This window comes from Microcebus murinus, chromosome 21, assembly GCF_040939455.1.
Source record: "Microcebus murinus isolate Inina chromosome 21, M.murinus_Inina_mat1.0, whole genome shotgun sequence".
NCBI classification, from domain to species: domain Eukaryota; kingdom Metazoa; phylum Chordata; class Mammalia; order Primates; family Cheirogaleidae; genus Microcebus; species Microcebus murinus.
The window spans coordinates 4,743,405-4,760,158 of NC_134124.1; the positions used below are offsets into that span (position 1 = coordinate 4,743,405).

At 39.2% G+C, this 16,754-nt stretch overlaps 1 protein-coding gene across 3 annotated transcripts; it reads left to right on the top strand.

Moving 5' to 3' along the window:
• Positions 1-5,362: 5,362 nt before the first annotated feature.
• Positions 5,363-16,542, top strand: FBXL21 (Putative F-box/LRR-repeat protein 21). 3 transcript variants are annotated; one of them, XM_075996065.1, is made up of 6 exons: positions 5,363-8,419; positions 9,277-9,407; positions 10,950-11,313; positions 11,777-11,899; positions 14,666-14,837; positions 15,557-16,542. In XM_075996065.1, exons 3-6 carry the CDS (start codon positions 10,951-10,953, stop codon positions 16,198-16,200), a joined length of 1,302 nt encoding a protein of 433 aa, XP_075852180.1. In that variant the 5' UTR covers positions 5,363-8,419; positions 9,277-9,407; position 10,950; the 3' UTR covers positions 16,201-16,542. The 3 variants fall into 3 exon arrangements, with proteins under 3 accessions (XP_075852180.1, XP_012617708.1, XP_012617706.1); XM_012762254.3 differs by having other exon boundaries at positions 5,363-9,407; XM_012762252.2 differs by lacking the exons at positions 5,363-8,419; positions 9,277-9,407 and having other exon boundaries at positions 9,652-11,313.
• The last annotated feature ends 212 nt before the right edge of the window (positions 16,543-16,754 follow it).

Below are 16,754 nucleotides of genomic sequence, written 5' to 3' on the forward strand. Positions count from 1 at the left end.
AAAAAACTAAGACATTTTAATTTTTGGTACTGATTACTTTCTGAAATGCCCTTTAAAATGGTTGATCACCAGGACAACTGTAAAACATGACCCACTAACCTACTTTTACTAAGGGATTTTGAATGACTGATCCTGTTTCTCTCAATGATCCCCGATTTATGATGACCATTGAATTAATACTGCAGGGTTTTGTCTTTCATAAATAAAATGCAGAAAATTATCTGTAGACTAACAAAGTGTTCCTATGAAAATTTTAGTTAAATATGGAGATAAAATCATTTGCTTCTTTTTAGACAAAATGTATTTGCAGAATTACTTTCCTTGAGTTGCAGCTTTTAAAACCAAATAATCTATGAAGTTGGAAAACATGATTCAACGTTACATTTCATTTTAAAGACTGTGTGCCATGTAAAAGCTTTACTAGAAAAGCAACAGTGAGAAGCCAACAGATTAAAAATCATCTTTCCTCTTCGTTTTAAAAAGTGTTGAGTTCAGATCCATGAGGCCATGCGAGACATCGCTACCACACATCAGAGGAGGTTGGTGTTAATGAAATCTCGGGCTCCACGTCATGCCTGTGATTTTATTCACTCGTCAAAACAGGGCAGTGGCCTTGAATCAGGGTTGTCAGCGATGACTCAGCCTGACCCATTTAGAGATGTTTATTTCATAATTCCCCATTTACGGGGCTCCATGCTGTGAATGCAGTGCAGACGGAAGCAAGTTCTTCCACATTTAGAGACATACTAGCTTGGATTTGTGATTTTAAAATGAATAGCCCCCATCTTTGAGTAAAAGTAAATAGCTCCTTTACTAATTTTCTTTAGGAAAAACTTAATCTAAAGGAACATAAAGCGAAAGCTGTATCTCGAAAATCCCGAGAGATTTTTGCATAGGCAAAAGATCTTGGCCTATTTAAATTACAGGCTATATATATTTTAAAATAGTAAAAACCAGATTCTTAAAAGGAAAATGCAATAAATCTTCAGAGCACAAATAAGTTCACTGCAGGCTTAAATGGGACAAATTAGAACAAAGGGAAATCTTAGAGTATCTTTTTATGACAGCAATGTGTTTAGTAATGGCCAAGGGGAAAACTGTGGAAAGTATACTTGAACTTTTCTCTGGGAAGTAGACAATGTATTTATTAAGTCAAATATAGGCATACCTCAGAGATATTGTGGGTTTGGCGCCAGACCACTGCAATAAAAGCAATACCCTATTGTCACACACATTTTCTGGTTTCCCAGTACATATAAAAATTATGTTTACGCTATATTGTAGTCCATGAAGTGTGCAATAGCATTATGTCTAAAACAGCAATGTACATACCTTACTTTAAAAAGACTCAAAGCTAGGCACAGTGGCTCAAGCCTGTAATCCCAGCACGTTGGGAGGCCAAGGCAGGAGGATTGCTTGAGAGCAGAAGTTCGAGAGCAGCCTGGGCAACATAGTGAGACCCCTGTCTCTACAAAAAATAAAAAATATTAAAATTAGCCAAGTGTGTTGGCACACACCTATAGTCCCAGCTACTCAAAAGGCTGAGGCAGGAGGATCGCTTGAGCCCAAGAGTGCAAGTTACAACTAGCTGTGATTGTACCACCGCACTCCACCCTGGGCTACAGAGTGAGACCCTGTTTCTAAAAAATAAAATAAAAAGACTTTATTGCTAAAACCCGCTAACAATTATCTGAACCTTTAGCCAATCATGATCTTTTTGCTGATAGGTCTTGCCTTGATGTTGATGGCTGCTGACCCATCAGAGTGTTGGTGCTGAAGGTTGGGGACTGTGGCAATTTCGTAAAATAAGACAACAGTGAAGTTTGCCACATTGATTGACCTTTCCTTTCATGACTGATTCTCTGCTGTATGTCATGCTCTTTGATAGCATTTTACCCACAGTAGAATGTCTTTTAATTGGAGTCAATCCTCCTAAACCCTGACACTGCTTTATCAACTAAGTTTATGTAATATTCTAAATCCTTTGTTGTTATTTTAGCAGTGTTCACGGTATCTTCACCAGGAGTGGATTCCATCTCAAGAAACCACTCTCTTTGCTCTTCATAAGAAACAACTTATCATTCAAAGTTTATCATGAGATTGCAGCAATTCAGTCACATTTTTAGGCTCCACTTCTAATTCCTGTTCTCTTGCTATTTCTATCACAACTGCAGTGACTTCCTGCACTGAAGCCTTGAACCCCTCAAAGTCATCCATAGGGGTTGGAATCAACTTCTTCCAAACTCCTCTTAATGTTGGTATTTTGACCTCTTGCCATGCTTCACAAATATTCTTAATGGGAGAAGACAGAATACATACTTTTTAAAAAGCCAGCAAACATATAAAAAAGTACTCAACATCTCTAATCATTAGAGAAATGCAAATCAAAACCACAAGGAGATACCACCTAACTCCAGTGAGAATGGCCTTTATCAAAAAGTCCCAAAACAACAAATGCTGGCATGGATGTGGAGAAATAGGAACATTCTTATACTGCTAGTGGGACTGCAAACTAGTACAACCCCTGTGCACAGTAATTTGGAGATACTTCAAAGAGCTAAAAATAGAAATACCATTTGATCCAGCAATCCTACTACTAGGCATCTACCCAAAGGAATAAAAGACATTGTATAATGTTTATGGCAGCACAATTCACAGTCACAAAGATGTGGACGATTTGTATACAGAATGTATGTAGAATTCTCTAAAGGTAGTAATGAAAAACAACAACCCAATTAAAATTGGGCAAAATATTTGAATAGACACTTCACCAAGGAAGATGGTACACATGGCAAATAAGCACATGAAAAAATCTTCAATATTATTCATTAGGGGAATGCAAATTAAAATGACAATGTGATATACCCTAGACACCTATTAGATTAAAAAAACGGATCATACCAATTGTGAGTGAGGATGTGGAGGACTAGAACGCCAACATACTGCTGGGGGAAATGTAAAATAGCCCAACCTCTTTGGAAAACATGTTGACAATCTTTTTTTAAAAAAAAGTTAAACACACATCTATCATACAATACAGCTATTCCATTCTTTCTCACTTACCCAAAAGTGTTGAAAGCCTATGTCCATACAAAGGTGTGAACAGTAATATTCATAGCAGCTTTACTCGTAATACCCCAAAACAACAAAAACCCAAATTTCCATCATCAGGTGAATGCATAAACAATCTGTGGTATACCCAGACAGTGGAATACTACTTAGTAATAAGAAGAAATGAGCATGATACATACAACATAGATGAAAACAATCATGCTTAGTGCAAAAAGCCAGACCAAAAAAAAAGGGCACAAACTGTATGACTCAATTTATAGAATAGGAAATGCAAATTAATCCACAGGGTCAGAAGCAGAAGGGAGAGGAGCTTAAGGAGGGCCTACAGAGGGCCATGGGAAAACTTTGGGGAGCTATGTATGTGTTCATTATCTTGATTGCAGTGATGGTTTCAAGAATGTCAAAACTTATCAAATTACATGCCTTAAGTATGTGACTATGTACAGTAGTTTTTTTTCCCTAAGACAGAGTCTCACTCTGTTGCCCTGGCTAGAGTGCCATGGCGTCAGCCTAGCTCACAGCAACCTCAAACTCCTGGGCTCAAGTGATCCTTCTGTCTCAGCCTCCCAAGTAGCTGGGACTACAGGCATGCACCACCATGCCCGGCTAATTTTTTCTATGTATTTTTAGTTGGCCAATTAATTTCTTTCTATTTTTAGTAGAGATGGAGTCTCACTCTTGCTCAGGCTGGTTTTGAACTCCTGACCATGAGCGATCCTCCCGCCTCAGCCTCCCAGAGAGCTGGGATTACAGGCGTGAGCCACCGCCCTGGCCTGCAGTTTGTTAACAATACCTCAAAAAATCTATTTGTAAAAAATGTATAAAGCAATCTGTGTGTATCTACATGGAACTATGTCCGTGACATTGTAGGCAAAAGGGGAGGTTCTAGAATGTTATGTATAGTTTGATCTCAGATTTTTAAAATAACACAACTAAGAAAAAAGTAATTCTTATCTCTGTTTAGAACTGGGAGAGTCCACGTATAGAGGGCTTTTTTGTGTGTGCCTTTGACAGCCCTGAAACAGCAAGACCAACCCCTCCTCTTGCTCAGTCTGCTCAACTGTGAAGAGGACCACAGACCTTTAAGATGCTCCACTTTCACTTAATGAATGGTAAATACAGTGTCTCTTCCTTATCACTTTGTTCCTAACACTTTCTTTCCTCTAGCTTCCTTTATTGTAAGAATGCAGCGTGTGTTACATATTGTTAGGTCCAGAGCCGAGAGAGACATACACGAAACCTCGTGTGTAGCAAAATGCTGTTTATTTTGAGCATGCGGGTGCAGATGGTGGAGGTCGAGGGGAGTGAGTACCTGGGCCAGAACAGCCGCTGCAATATAAAATTTTTTTAAACCACCAATTTCTGGGACCCCTGGGTCAGTCTCATCCTGTAGAGGTAAGGGAGGGGGTTATAGCTTCGTCCTTATCAGGGGGGCAGGAATGCTGGCTGCAGCTGTCTGTCAGGTTTACAGTGTCTGGGGACTCTGCAGGCTCCTGCGGCTACTGTTTTACAAACTGTATTATTAACCGCATTTACCGCCCTATACATATTTTCGAGTTCCCACCTGGAACAAACCTAACACATGTCACATACAAAACGTGCACGAATCCCCCGCTCTTTATTGGTGAGGCTTCTGGTCAGCATTAGTGGAAGGACGCTGGGATTTTCCACTGCGCAGGGGTCACCGTCCCTAACCCCGCATTGACCCCCCGGGGTCAACCCTGTGAGGACGTTGCTCAAGGGGCGCGCGTCCCAGGGCGGTTAGATTCCGGAAACTGGAGCTGTCAGTTCACCCCTGCTTGGAGAGGACACCCACCTGTGTCAGGGGCAGGCAGGCTCAGGCTTCAATTGCAGACCAGCAGGCAGGAACCCTTCCACCTGCCACCTGACCGGGCTCCCGGAAACCCCACCCGCCAACCCCTGGAGGGGCTTTGGGGGCTCCAGGCGCGCGAGGCGAGCCAGTGCGGTCCCGAGGTAGGAACCCGGCGCATGCGCGGAGGCTGGGGGCGGAGAGGGGAGACGGGAGAGGGGAAGGCGCGAGGGGCGGGCCGGGCCGAGGGTCGCCGGCGAGTAGCCTCGGTCAGCGGTGCCGGGTGGCGCCCGTCCTCCCGCAGGCGCGCACAGCTGACCTCGAGCGCGTCTCCAGGCGCTTCTCGCACGGTCGCGGGACTGCAGGACTCCAGCCGCCGCTTTACCTTTGCAGGTAGCGTCTGCGGGGGGGGGGGGGGCTGGGCGGCGCGCGGCGGGGCAGCGCTTCCTCGGGGACCGGGACCCGCACCCCCTGGAGCCACCGCACCCCGGGCGCCCCGGGCTCTGCTTGGCCTGGAGCGCGGCGGTCTGCGTCGCGGGCAGCCCCGGGGCGTCGGTTCTTACCGTGTTGGGTTTTCTGCAGCGCGGAGCCCCCGACCTGGGTTAGCTGGATTCCGTCATCGGGTCGCCTGTGGAGGGTGAGGACAGGGAGGCAGGCTTGGATGCATCTTGGCCTCCTCTCCCAAGCCTGCATTTGTTGTTGAAGATGAGCACTGAGGATAGTTTGGGGACAACGTGGGGCGGGAAACTACTGGCCCGGGTGCCCCCACTCAGGGACTTTAACAGGTTGCCCGATTATGGCGCGCACCTTGCTCTTGAAAGGTATTTTCAATTCCACAGGTGTTTTCAAAACTTCAGTTCATAGGGCTTACTTAAACATGAGCAGAGCTATCCTAAAAGTAAAAGTTTTCTTTTTATGTAAATACATCTTAATACCACAGAGGGACTTGAGAGAGTTTAGAAAATTGCTAAACCAGTGATACAATGTGAGGCCACCAAAAAGGTGGCAACCACTGCTTTAGAAAAGATTTGTTTGACATACATATCTTTTGTCTCGTTGAAATCTGGATATTTTTAGTTTATTTTTGTGTGTGTGTGTCCTGCACTTTGGCTGTACTATAACCTCCCATTTATTAAGAAGCCAAATCATTTTTTATTTGATTTTGATATTTGTAAAGAACTCTAGGTTTTAAATTTAGAACTTCGAGTCACGTGGGCTGCAAAGCACATAAACCTTTTGGACAGTCTCCCCGACAAATTATGTTTTGTCCTCTGCTTGGATTTTATTTAGTGGAAAGCACAACCGATTCTTTTGTGTGTTTTGAAGCCGTGTTTTGGAGCAGATCTCCAGCCCACCTGTCAGGCTGTGCCTGCTTCCTCTGCCACTGCACCAAGGACTAGGATTCCAGACCCCTGGCAGGGCCACCGCCTGGAGCAGCAACCTGATTTCTCAGTGTGCAGCTTTAGAAAGCAGATTCAGAAAAAGAACATTTGATCATTATTTCTGTTCATTCATCTGGCTGCTTGTAACAAGTTTGGCCTTTTCAGAGTCTTGCATCTTTATTCTGTTATCTGTGTATTTACATATTATTTCTATCGCCGTGACAATTGAAAACTTGAAACTTTTTAAAGTAAATTCTGTGTATTCATTTAACCAGTGTGGAAGAACATGGTGATGATGGGGAAGATAGTTGCTTCCATTTCTGTTACTGAGTTGGCTTTGGATGTTCAATCAGTCTTTCATCCAATGTCTTTGATAATCTTGCCCTCAAGAATCCTGTAGGCAATTTCTTAGATACTTTCAGAGAATCCCATTCACATGATCTACCAAACTAGGAAACGTATCACAAAAGGAATTTGGATTAAGGTGGTTAGTGAAGCCACCAAGTGACCTTTGAGTTATCATCAATTATTTGCTAAATGCAAATAAACCTGTTTCATACTCAAATTGTGCTGAAGATCAGTGGCCACCTTGCTCATTTCTCCCTTTTTGGAAGTGTGGCTTATCACTTGATGGTGTCCTGTATTCTGGTTCTGTCCTCCACTGGTCCTCAAAATTCCATATAATGACTCTGAGACAGCAATCAAGTTCCTTCAGCAGCCAGGGAAGTAATTCCTCTGATCCTGAAGACTTCCATGAGATGATTGAGACAGGTTACTTGTGTACCACCTTCTTATCAGCCTTAGGTAGCAAGTCCCTACTTAATACCCTGACCAGATTATGTCATTGTCCTCTCGCATAAAGAATGGCCTATAGACACAGAAATTAGCCATATGTATTACTCAGTAGAAAAGTGTCTGCGGTAGATAGAATTGTGTGTCATCTGATTCAGGGAATGCAAGCCACGTGGTTTGTCTTTCTCTTGTTTGGTGTTGCTCTGAGAGTGTGCCCCAGAGATCCTTTTATCCTATTCCTGGAGTGTAGAGAGGGCAGAGCCAATTTGGCATTATCTGGAAAGCAGTGGTTTGGTATCAGTGGAACAACAGGTGGCAGTGGAGAGACCAAATGATGGCTATTGAGCCCAGATACCTTTCCCCGGTATGTCCTCCCCTGTTTTACTTTAGGGGTGGGATTCAAAGATAAATTGAGAACTGGCAGGTGCTAGACAGTAGAGATTTCAGAGAAATTTTTAGCATATTAATAGGTTGCTTCATTTACCTCCTCTTTACAGTTGAGTTTGGCCCACCAAAGTAGTAGAAGGTATTTCCTTATTTATTTTTGTTTTACAACATGTATTCATGATGCCAAGCTCATGAGTTTTGTTCTGGTATAGACCTGTTATTATTTTCTTCTGTGTCTGTAGATTTTGCTCCTAACTTTGCCTGAAATTTGTCAAACCTCAGAGAGAGTATGAATGAATCAATGCCAATTCTAACAATATAAATGAAAAAATTTTAAACTTCAGAAGCATATGTTCTATTCACAGCAGACTAGTTAAATCATATTCACATAGAAATGATAAAACAATAAAAGTTATAGGTCTGCCTATTATTAATATAACTATAATGATGTTATGTGCTGCTAAAAACTGAAACTCAAAGGTTTACACAGCCTAAAAACAAATAAATGTAGTCATGAACCACCTTAAATTTTTTGTAGTATCTCTCTATACTCGTTAATTAAAATGAACTGTCAGAGTCCTTTGACTATTTGATCCACAGCCTTGGTAGAGCTTCATGTGTTATTTCTGGCAAGTGTTGAAATATTTCCACTAACCAGGCTAATTTTTTTATGGACAAAAAATAGTTTTGAAATCAATAATTTCCTAACAAAATCCTTCAGTGTATATAGTGTTATATAAATATCCTAAGCATAAAAAGCATTGGATGTTAACCTTAACATTTGTACCCCCATGTATGCTGTAAAAATTTTTTTAAAAAGCATTGGGTATTTATTTATATATTCTGATGAATGTGTTTTTGTGGTATTTTGCCAAGATAGGAGGTGAAATCAAATGGGTGTTGGTGAGTAGCCCGCGGCAGCAGTCTCTTCATTTCATTGGCTCAGAGTGACCTATAACTTGGAAGCCTTCCTTAGGTAAGACAAGGCTTGAAAAAGAAATGATCAGTTTTTAAACGGTCACATATATTTAGGCTAGACTGTTTATATCAACATGTTTCAACTAATGAAGATCAATTTGTCTTACATTCTAAGATATATATGATGATGCACATAGCCATAAAATTATTTTATATGAAGCTTCTGATTTGCAAATGAGTTTTATGCTGTAAAAATTAATGTACACTAGGAAAAAGAAACTTAAAATGTTATTTTTAGTAAATTATTAGTATTGATATAATATCCTTTATGGTGATTCTGCTATCAGTGAATTGGCTATTCAATAAGTTTACTAAATAATTTAAATCAATCTATGTTATATACAATGGAATTTAGTATACAGCACAATTCCTTTGTTTAGAAATGTAAGGCAGTTCTCTGACTCAGGATTTGGGTGAAATCTTTGTTTTATGTTTGGCTTCCCTGCTTTTAAAGTGAAGGATTCTATTAGGGCTAATTTGTTTTGTAGTAACTCAGTGTAATTTTAACGATCCATTTTGTAGGTTACCAAATGAAACGATTAGAAGCAAAATGTCCATGAATGTGCTTCCCATTTGAGTTAAGAATCCAGCATCTATTCCTTACCATTATAGTGAATTAGCATTAAAGAGTAGATCAGCCCTTTTACAATAGCCTATCTTTGAATTATTGGTGATCAGTAGTTTCATGTATTCTACATTTTATTGATTGACAAGTTCTAAGTTAAACATGTTTTAGTCAAACTAAAATAATCTTCAGTAGCTCTTTTGCCTGATGCGTGAGTTACAACTTTGCAACTGTTTTTCCTTTCCATTCCAGTTTTCCAAACCCTAAAGATGACTTTTAATTTTGTTCAGTTACTTTATAGGTCATTCCTGCTTCTGGGATCCAACTCTATGTTGTGGTTAAGAAATGTTTCACATCAGACAGAGTGAATTACAAAACAGAGACATTTACATGTTAAATAAGTATTTCATTAGATTTGAAGGTATGTTTCACTTACGACACTGAATCTTCCCTGTGTGTATTGCTGATAGTAAAATGTGAAAGGAGGGTTAAATAGTTAACCAAAGTTAAGGTTCAGAACCCCGGTTCCCATTATTTTGCCTTTCAAATAATTGTATACTTAAAATACTTTGGATTCTTACATATACATACATACATACATATATATATATATATATATATATATATATATATATATATATATATATATATATATATATATAATGACCATGTATACTTGGATATATCTGAACTTCAAATTTGTTGGAACTTAGTTGTGTCCTAAGCTAGCTAATACTGGAGATTCATTACTTGTTTTCGGAGGGGAAGAACGCGTCTTACTTTGCTGTTTTACTTTAACTGGAGAGGATCAGGTGTGTTACTTGCCCAAGGACTTTGTCCCTGCCATGTCCAGACTCTCTAGAGCTCCTGTGTCCAGGCTGTCATCCTAAAATGGTTGCAAATCATTTGAGTTTTTGTTAGAATTGTGCTTTGACTTAAGTAATGAGAATAGTTAAAAAAAAAAAAAAAACTGCATTGGACAATTTAATACAGCAATACAGCATCTATTAAGTACTTACTATGCGTTGGCACTTAAAGTACTTTAGTCCTCATGACGACCTTGTGAGATAGGTACTGCTTTCATCTCTGCTTTACAGATGAGGAAACTCAATTTGCTCCGACAAGATTATACAGGTAGTAAGTGACAGGGATGAGATTTATCCATACCTATGTTTTTAATTGTGTTTTACTGTCTCCCAAGAGTTCTCAGCACAATTAAAAAGTGATGCTTTCTCTTGTGTAGGAAATAATACTATATACATTAATTAACCATGAAAAAACCTAGGATAATGGCCAGGCACGGTGGCTCACACCTATAATCCTAGCACTCTAGGAAGATTGCTCAAGGTCAGAAGTTCAAGACCAGCCTGAGCAAGAGCAAGATGCCATCTCTACTAAAAAATAGAAAGAAATTAGCTGGACAACTAAAAATATATATATATTTAAAAAAATTAGCTGGGCATGGTGGTGCATGCCTATAGTCTCAGCTACTCTGGAGGCTGAGGCAGAAGGATCACTTGAGCCCAGGAGTTTGACGTGGGGCTGTGAGCGAGGCTGATGCCCTGGCACTCTAGCCTGAGCAACAGAGTGAGACTCTGTCTCTGAAACAAACAGCCTGGGACGTACACTGGTTCCTTGGACGTTTCACCTTGGAAGCCTCCCACCTGACTCTTCCATGTGCAAACTCAATCAAATGCCGTCTTCTTTTTCTTCCACTAAGACTTGTCCCAAATGACATCCTAGCATTTGTCGCTATATTTCGCCATTAGACCATAGCTCATTGAGAACAGGTTCACACTTATTTATCTCTGCATTCCTAGCACAAAGCAGCACCTATCAGTGCAGGAAAGTGGAAGATTACTACTAACATTGTATCAGTTAAACTGCTTTTCATGTTCAAATGTTATTTTATACAATTAGAGTCTGAAAAAAATGATCACGTAACATTTTTTAATGTTTACAGAATGAAGAGGAAGAATTTCTCTGTGGTGAATAAAATTGTTCAGTCTTCGCCCACAGCAAAACAGCCAAAACTGGGGTTCTACTCTTCTCTCAACCAGACTCACATGCACGCTGGTCTAGACTGGGAGAGTTTGCCTCACCATGTGCTGTTACAGGTTTTTCAGTATCTTCCTTTGATAGATCGGGCCCGTGCATCTTCTGTGTGCAGGAGATGGAATGAAGTATTTCACATCCCCGACCTTTGGAGAAAGTTTGAATTTGAGCTGAACCAGTCAGCTACTTCCTATTTTAAGTCCACTCATCCTGATCTCATTCAGCAGATTATTAAAAAGCATGCTGCCCATCTCCAGTATGTCAGCTTTAAGGTAAGAAAAATAAGCATTAAGTAGGAGCAATGACTTCTGTTTTGTTAACAACATATTTGGTTATTGAGATCCTTATTTTGAGTCAGTCAATGAATTTTGCAGCATTGTTATCCCAAAATGGTTTCCTGTTTTTCTGTAGTTATTTGTGTAGATTGGGGTGTAGAACTTGAGCTGTAATTGAATACCTTCAGATTCCATTTCCCTTCAGGTAACTGTAGAAGACTTGAAAGGATGAAGTGCTTGGAAAGTTATTTTGTCATCTGTTTTTCACTTTAGAGTCTGAGACATTTTGTCTAAAGAAAAAAAATGCTCATTTATATTATAGCTTGAAGGTATAAATAAAAGTTTGCAATTGAATTCTGTTAATTAATTAATTAAATAAACAATTAAATAATTGTATTGCTAGTAACTTTAGATAAATTATTTTCAGGAAGTTATTTAAGATTAAAAATTACCTTTACAGGTTGATAGTAGCACAGAGTCAGCAGAAGCTGCCTGTGATATACTTTCTCAGCTGGTAAATTGTTCTATCCAGACCTTGGGCTTGATTTCCACAGCCAAGCCAAGTTTCATGAACATGTCAAAGGTAAGAATACCATGCCTGATTGTGAGCTATACTAAAATCCTAAATACTGCCAAACTAAGCAAAAACTATTCTTTTCCTAAAGAGAGATTATGTCCTACTTGTAGTCAAAGTATTATTTAAAGCAGTTTTCCGTTAACTAGCACTTAACTTTTGCAAAAAATAGTTTATGTGTGTTTTCATTCTTCAGATCCATGTTGTAATTTTAGTAATCATTTCCACAGTAGGTGTCACTAATATAAAACTTAGGGTTTTTTTTGCTTATTAGTTTCAAGTGTTGGTTTATGTATTAATAGTTACTTTGAATATAGAGCCTGTCCAGGCAATACTGGATGTTTTTCCTATAATTCTGTAGCCTCTCCATTGGAGGTAGAACAATATGACATTCAATTAAATAAACTATTTACTAGTTAGAATGGTATTTGGGTTTATGTAGTAGAAACTCCGAAACAACAGTGGCTTAAAATACGTGATTGAAGTTCATTCCTTTTCATTAAAGAAATCCACAGGTGAGACAGTCCATAGCTAGTATGAAGTTGTTAGGAACCTAGACTCCTTCCAGCCGCTCCAATCTTTCCAAGGTGTTTTCTTCATTGTCTAAGGTGAGAGATCCTTTAGCTGGGTGGCATTGTCCCCGGCTAAACATTGGGACTGGATTACCAAAGAAGAATGAACGGATGTTAGGAAGCAACCGGCAGTTTCTGCCACAGAAACTAATGACCGTTTCTCTGCATTAATGCCTCAACTTGAATGCCATCTCCTCAACCACTTTTGCTAAAACAACGCTTCTTCCTGCAGTTACCCTACTGTGTTGCATTATTTTATCTTCTTTATATCATTCATTGGCACTTGAAACCACCTTGTTTATTTATTTAACATGTTTATTCTCTTCCTCCACTCTACATCAAAACATAAACTCATGGAAGGTATAGATTCTGCCCATTTTATTTACCATGGTAAACCCAGAATCAGAATAGTGCCTGATGTGTATGATAAGCACTGAATTACGGTTGTCGGCCAAACTGGCTAATAATGGAAACTTCCGTATGGAAGAGGAGAAAGGAATAGCAGCAGCATCTCTCGTAAACTGGGTCATGGCTCTCTTTTAGCCGGTGTTGCTGCCTGCCTGTTTATCTTTTAAAGAGATACACTGAAAAAAAAATGGGTCATTTGAGGATTAGAGTAACATAAGTAATCAGATGAAAACTTAACTACTTCTAAAGAGTTATTTCCCTGTCTGTGAGCTATAGAATTAGATTGGCCTGCAATTCTTAGATTCTGCAAGTTATCTCTGATGCTGCATGCCAGCTTCTAGGCCAGCGGATGCGGTCACCAGAGCTAGGGACCAGGAATTAGCAAGCATCATTTCAAGCTCTGCCTCCACCATTTAAAATGAGCTTCGTGTCTTTTGGCAAGGTTTGTGGATCTCTCTGAGTCTCAGTATTTTCATTTGTAAACTGAGGAAAAATAGGATAAAAGTACAGTATCTCGCTAAGCGTAAAAAGTGCTAAAAATATATCGCTATTATAATGAAATATGTTTAGATTTGTCCTTCAGGACTAACACAGTCAATTGAGAATTGATTAAAGGGAAAATAAACCTTGTATTTATATGTCTCTAATAGTTTTGGCTCCATCAAATTTAGTTTAGAGGTCTAGCCCTCCACCATTTAAAAAACCAGTTTACAATTAGTCTATATCAATGAATTTTCTTATAAGTTCATTCACATTTCTAATCAATTGGGTCATTCTCATAGAACCTTTGGTGGAATCCAAATTGATTTTGAAAAAGGAAGAGTGATTATGAGTGGATTTGGTTTCTATACTTCCTATCTTTGCCGAAAAATAACTGGCTCTGAAAACTTGTGAAATCCTACTCATGTTGAAGTCAAACTGTAAATAAGCTTTAGTTTGTCAGTCTTCGAGGCACATAAAGATTAGCATCTACTTTGGATAATTTGCCAGGAAAAGCGTTCCACTGAAGATTGTGACATATTTTTATTCATTTATTCATTCAACAAATATTTATTCACTATCTACTGTGTGCCAGATACTATTTTAGCTACTGGAGATACAAGAGCCAATAAACAAATTAAAAATTGTATTTCTTCTAGGGCAGAGGTGAGAAGGTGCAGATAGTAACTGCTTCAGGCTTTGAGCGCCATGTGGCCCCACTGCAGCTCCTCGACTCTGGCGCTGCCGTGTGAAAGCAGACGTAGACGGCACACAAATAAAGGGGCCCAACTGTTTCCAATCAAACCTCATTTATGGACACTGAAATTTGAGTTTCATGTAATTTTCACATGTCACAAAATATTATTCCTTAAAAATTTTTTTTCAACCATTTAAAAACGTACAACCACTCTTAGGTTGGGAGGCATACAGAAACAGACTGTGGGTCAGATTCAGCCAATGGTTTGTAATTTTGCCAACCCCTGATCAAGGAGACACATATACGGTAGTTTTATCCTTTTAATATTAAAAATCAATTCCTTAACATTGAAATAATTAGAAGCCATGTTTTTATGAAATCTTTGAAACTTTTTCCTATATTATTGTTTCATTTATCAATGATAAAAGTGTAAAACTATTCTTTGTTATAAAAATGCCTTCTATTGGCTCCTGGTTCTGTGAAAACAGTAGTATGTTAATTGCTCTTGCTATGCTTTTATTAGCACGTGTTGATACAAATTGACTTAATGAACTATTTGGTTAAAGCTGTACATTTTTAAATAATGTTTTCATAATTTTTTTCTTATTGCCATGCAAGTCTCATTTTGTGTCAGCACTTACAGTTGTTTTTGTCAACTCAAAATCATTATCCTCAATCAAAATTGAAGACACGCCAGTGGATGACCCTTCATTGAAGATTCTTGTGGCCAATAATAGTGACACGCTAAAGCTCCTAAAAATGAGCAGCTGTCCTCATGTTTCATCTGATGGTAGGTTTTATTTTTTAAGGCTTGAATGATTTTTTGTTACAATAATAGTAATAATGTAATTTCTTTTTTTTTTTTTTTTTTTTTGAGACAGAGTCTTACTCTGTTACCAGGGCTAGAGCGCTGTGGCATCAGCCTAGCTCACAGCAACCTCACACTCCTGGGTTCAAGCAATCCTCCTGCCTCAGCCTCCCGAGTAGCTGGGACTACAGGCATGCGCCACCATACCTGGCTGATTTTTTCTATATATATTTTTAGTTGGCCAATTAATTTCTTTCTATTTTTAGTAGAGATGGTGTCTCACTCTTGCTCAGGCTGATTTTGAACTCCTGACCTTGAAGATCCTCCCATCTCGGCCTCCCAGAGTGCTAGAATTGCAGACGTGAGCCACTGTGCCTGGCCATAATTTCTTTTTTAAAATTGCGTACTTATGAAACATAAATCATCACAGTAATTTTTTTCAAAAGAATTCTTAATCTGTAAGCTAGATATAGTTTAAATGGTTTCTCATAAAAAAAAATAAAAATAATAAATGGTTTCTCATGAGAGTATTTACACATACTTTTTATTATATATAATTATATACGTCTTGGCAACCATCTTGTCAGAAATAACTAGATAGTTATTTAAGCAAATAATAACTAACATCAAATTTAAATTTACGGAATATTGTATTGGTAGCAGTATGATTATTCTTAAAACATTTCCTCAATTTTCCGCAGGAATACTTTGTGTAGCTGATCACTGTCAAGGCCTCAGAGAGCTGGCGCTGAATTACTATATTCTGAGTGACGAGCTGCTCCTGGCACTTTCAAGTGAGACTCACGTTAACCTCGAACACCTTCGGATTGATGTCGTGAGTGAAAACCCCGGACAGATTGAATTCCATGCCATTCACAAACACAGCTGGGATGCGCTCATTAAACACTCGCCTAGAGTGAACGTTGTCATGTACTTCTTCTTATATGAAGAGGAATTCGAAACGTTCTTCAGAGAAGAAACCCCTGTTACTCATCTTTATTTTAGTCGTTCCGTAAGCAAAGCCGTGCTAGGGCGGATAGGTCTGAACTGTCCACGGTTAATCGAGCTGGTGGTCTGTGCCGGTGGCCTGCAGCGGCTGGACGATGAACTTGTCTGCATTGCTGAACGCTGCAAGAACTTAGCGGCCTTGGGCCTGAGCGAGTGTGAAGTCAGCTGCGGCGCGTTCCTTGAGATTGTGAGACTGTGTGGGAAAAGGCTGACCCAGCTCTCCGTAATGGAGGAAGTTTTGATCCCTGATGAAGATTATAGCCTCGATGAAGTCCACACGGAAGTCTCCAAATACCTGGGGAGAGTATGGTTTCCTGATGTGATGCCTATCTGGTAATCGGCTACCAAAGATTCTGAACTTTTCTTTTTATAGTATTAGTAAACTTAGCTGCTATCTGCCTATGCAAATTTAAATTTTCAAGATGCATTGCTGAAATATCTTAAGTCAAATATTTTTTCATTTTACCATTTACTGTCTTTTAATGGATTGCTGCTGCAGAAACATTTGAAAAAAATACGGGAAATGTGAAAAGCCGTGGAAATCTCTAAAAACAGGGCCCAGGCACTGTGTGTGGACGAGATGGTTGAGATGCCAAAAACTGCAGATGGTTTCTAAGCAGATTCCTCAGCCTTCCTCGAAGGCGTACTTTAGCTTGCAAAATAAATGTGTAGTACTGAACTGGGATCCCTTAAGTTTTATCATTTACCGTGTTAGATTGTTTTCATTGCTTCTGTTTTATCTTGATATCAATATATTTTATAACATACGTAGTATTAAAAACTAAGTGTAAAATCAAGGCACAGAGACAGATTTACTTAATCACAAAATTTTTAACGTTATATAAGATCATCTTATGATTGAATAAATAACTCCTAATTTCCAGTGTCCTT

What these genes read in the sequence shown, in the direction of transcription:
- FBXL21 (XM_012762252.2), top strand. Translation starts at nt 10,879, where the DNA reads ATGTTCAAATGTTATTTTATACAATTAGAGTCTGAAAAAAATGATCAC. An exon ending in GTTTCATGAACATGTCAAAG is followed by an intron (nt 11,900 to 14,665) that starts GTAAGAATACCA and finishes TTGCCATGCAAG; the next exon opens with TCTCATTTTGTGTCAGCACT. An exon ending in TCCTCATGTTTCATCTGATG is followed by an intron (nt 14,838 to 15,556) that starts GTAGGTTTTATT and finishes AATTTTCCGCAG; the next exon opens with GAATACTTTGTGTAGCTGAT.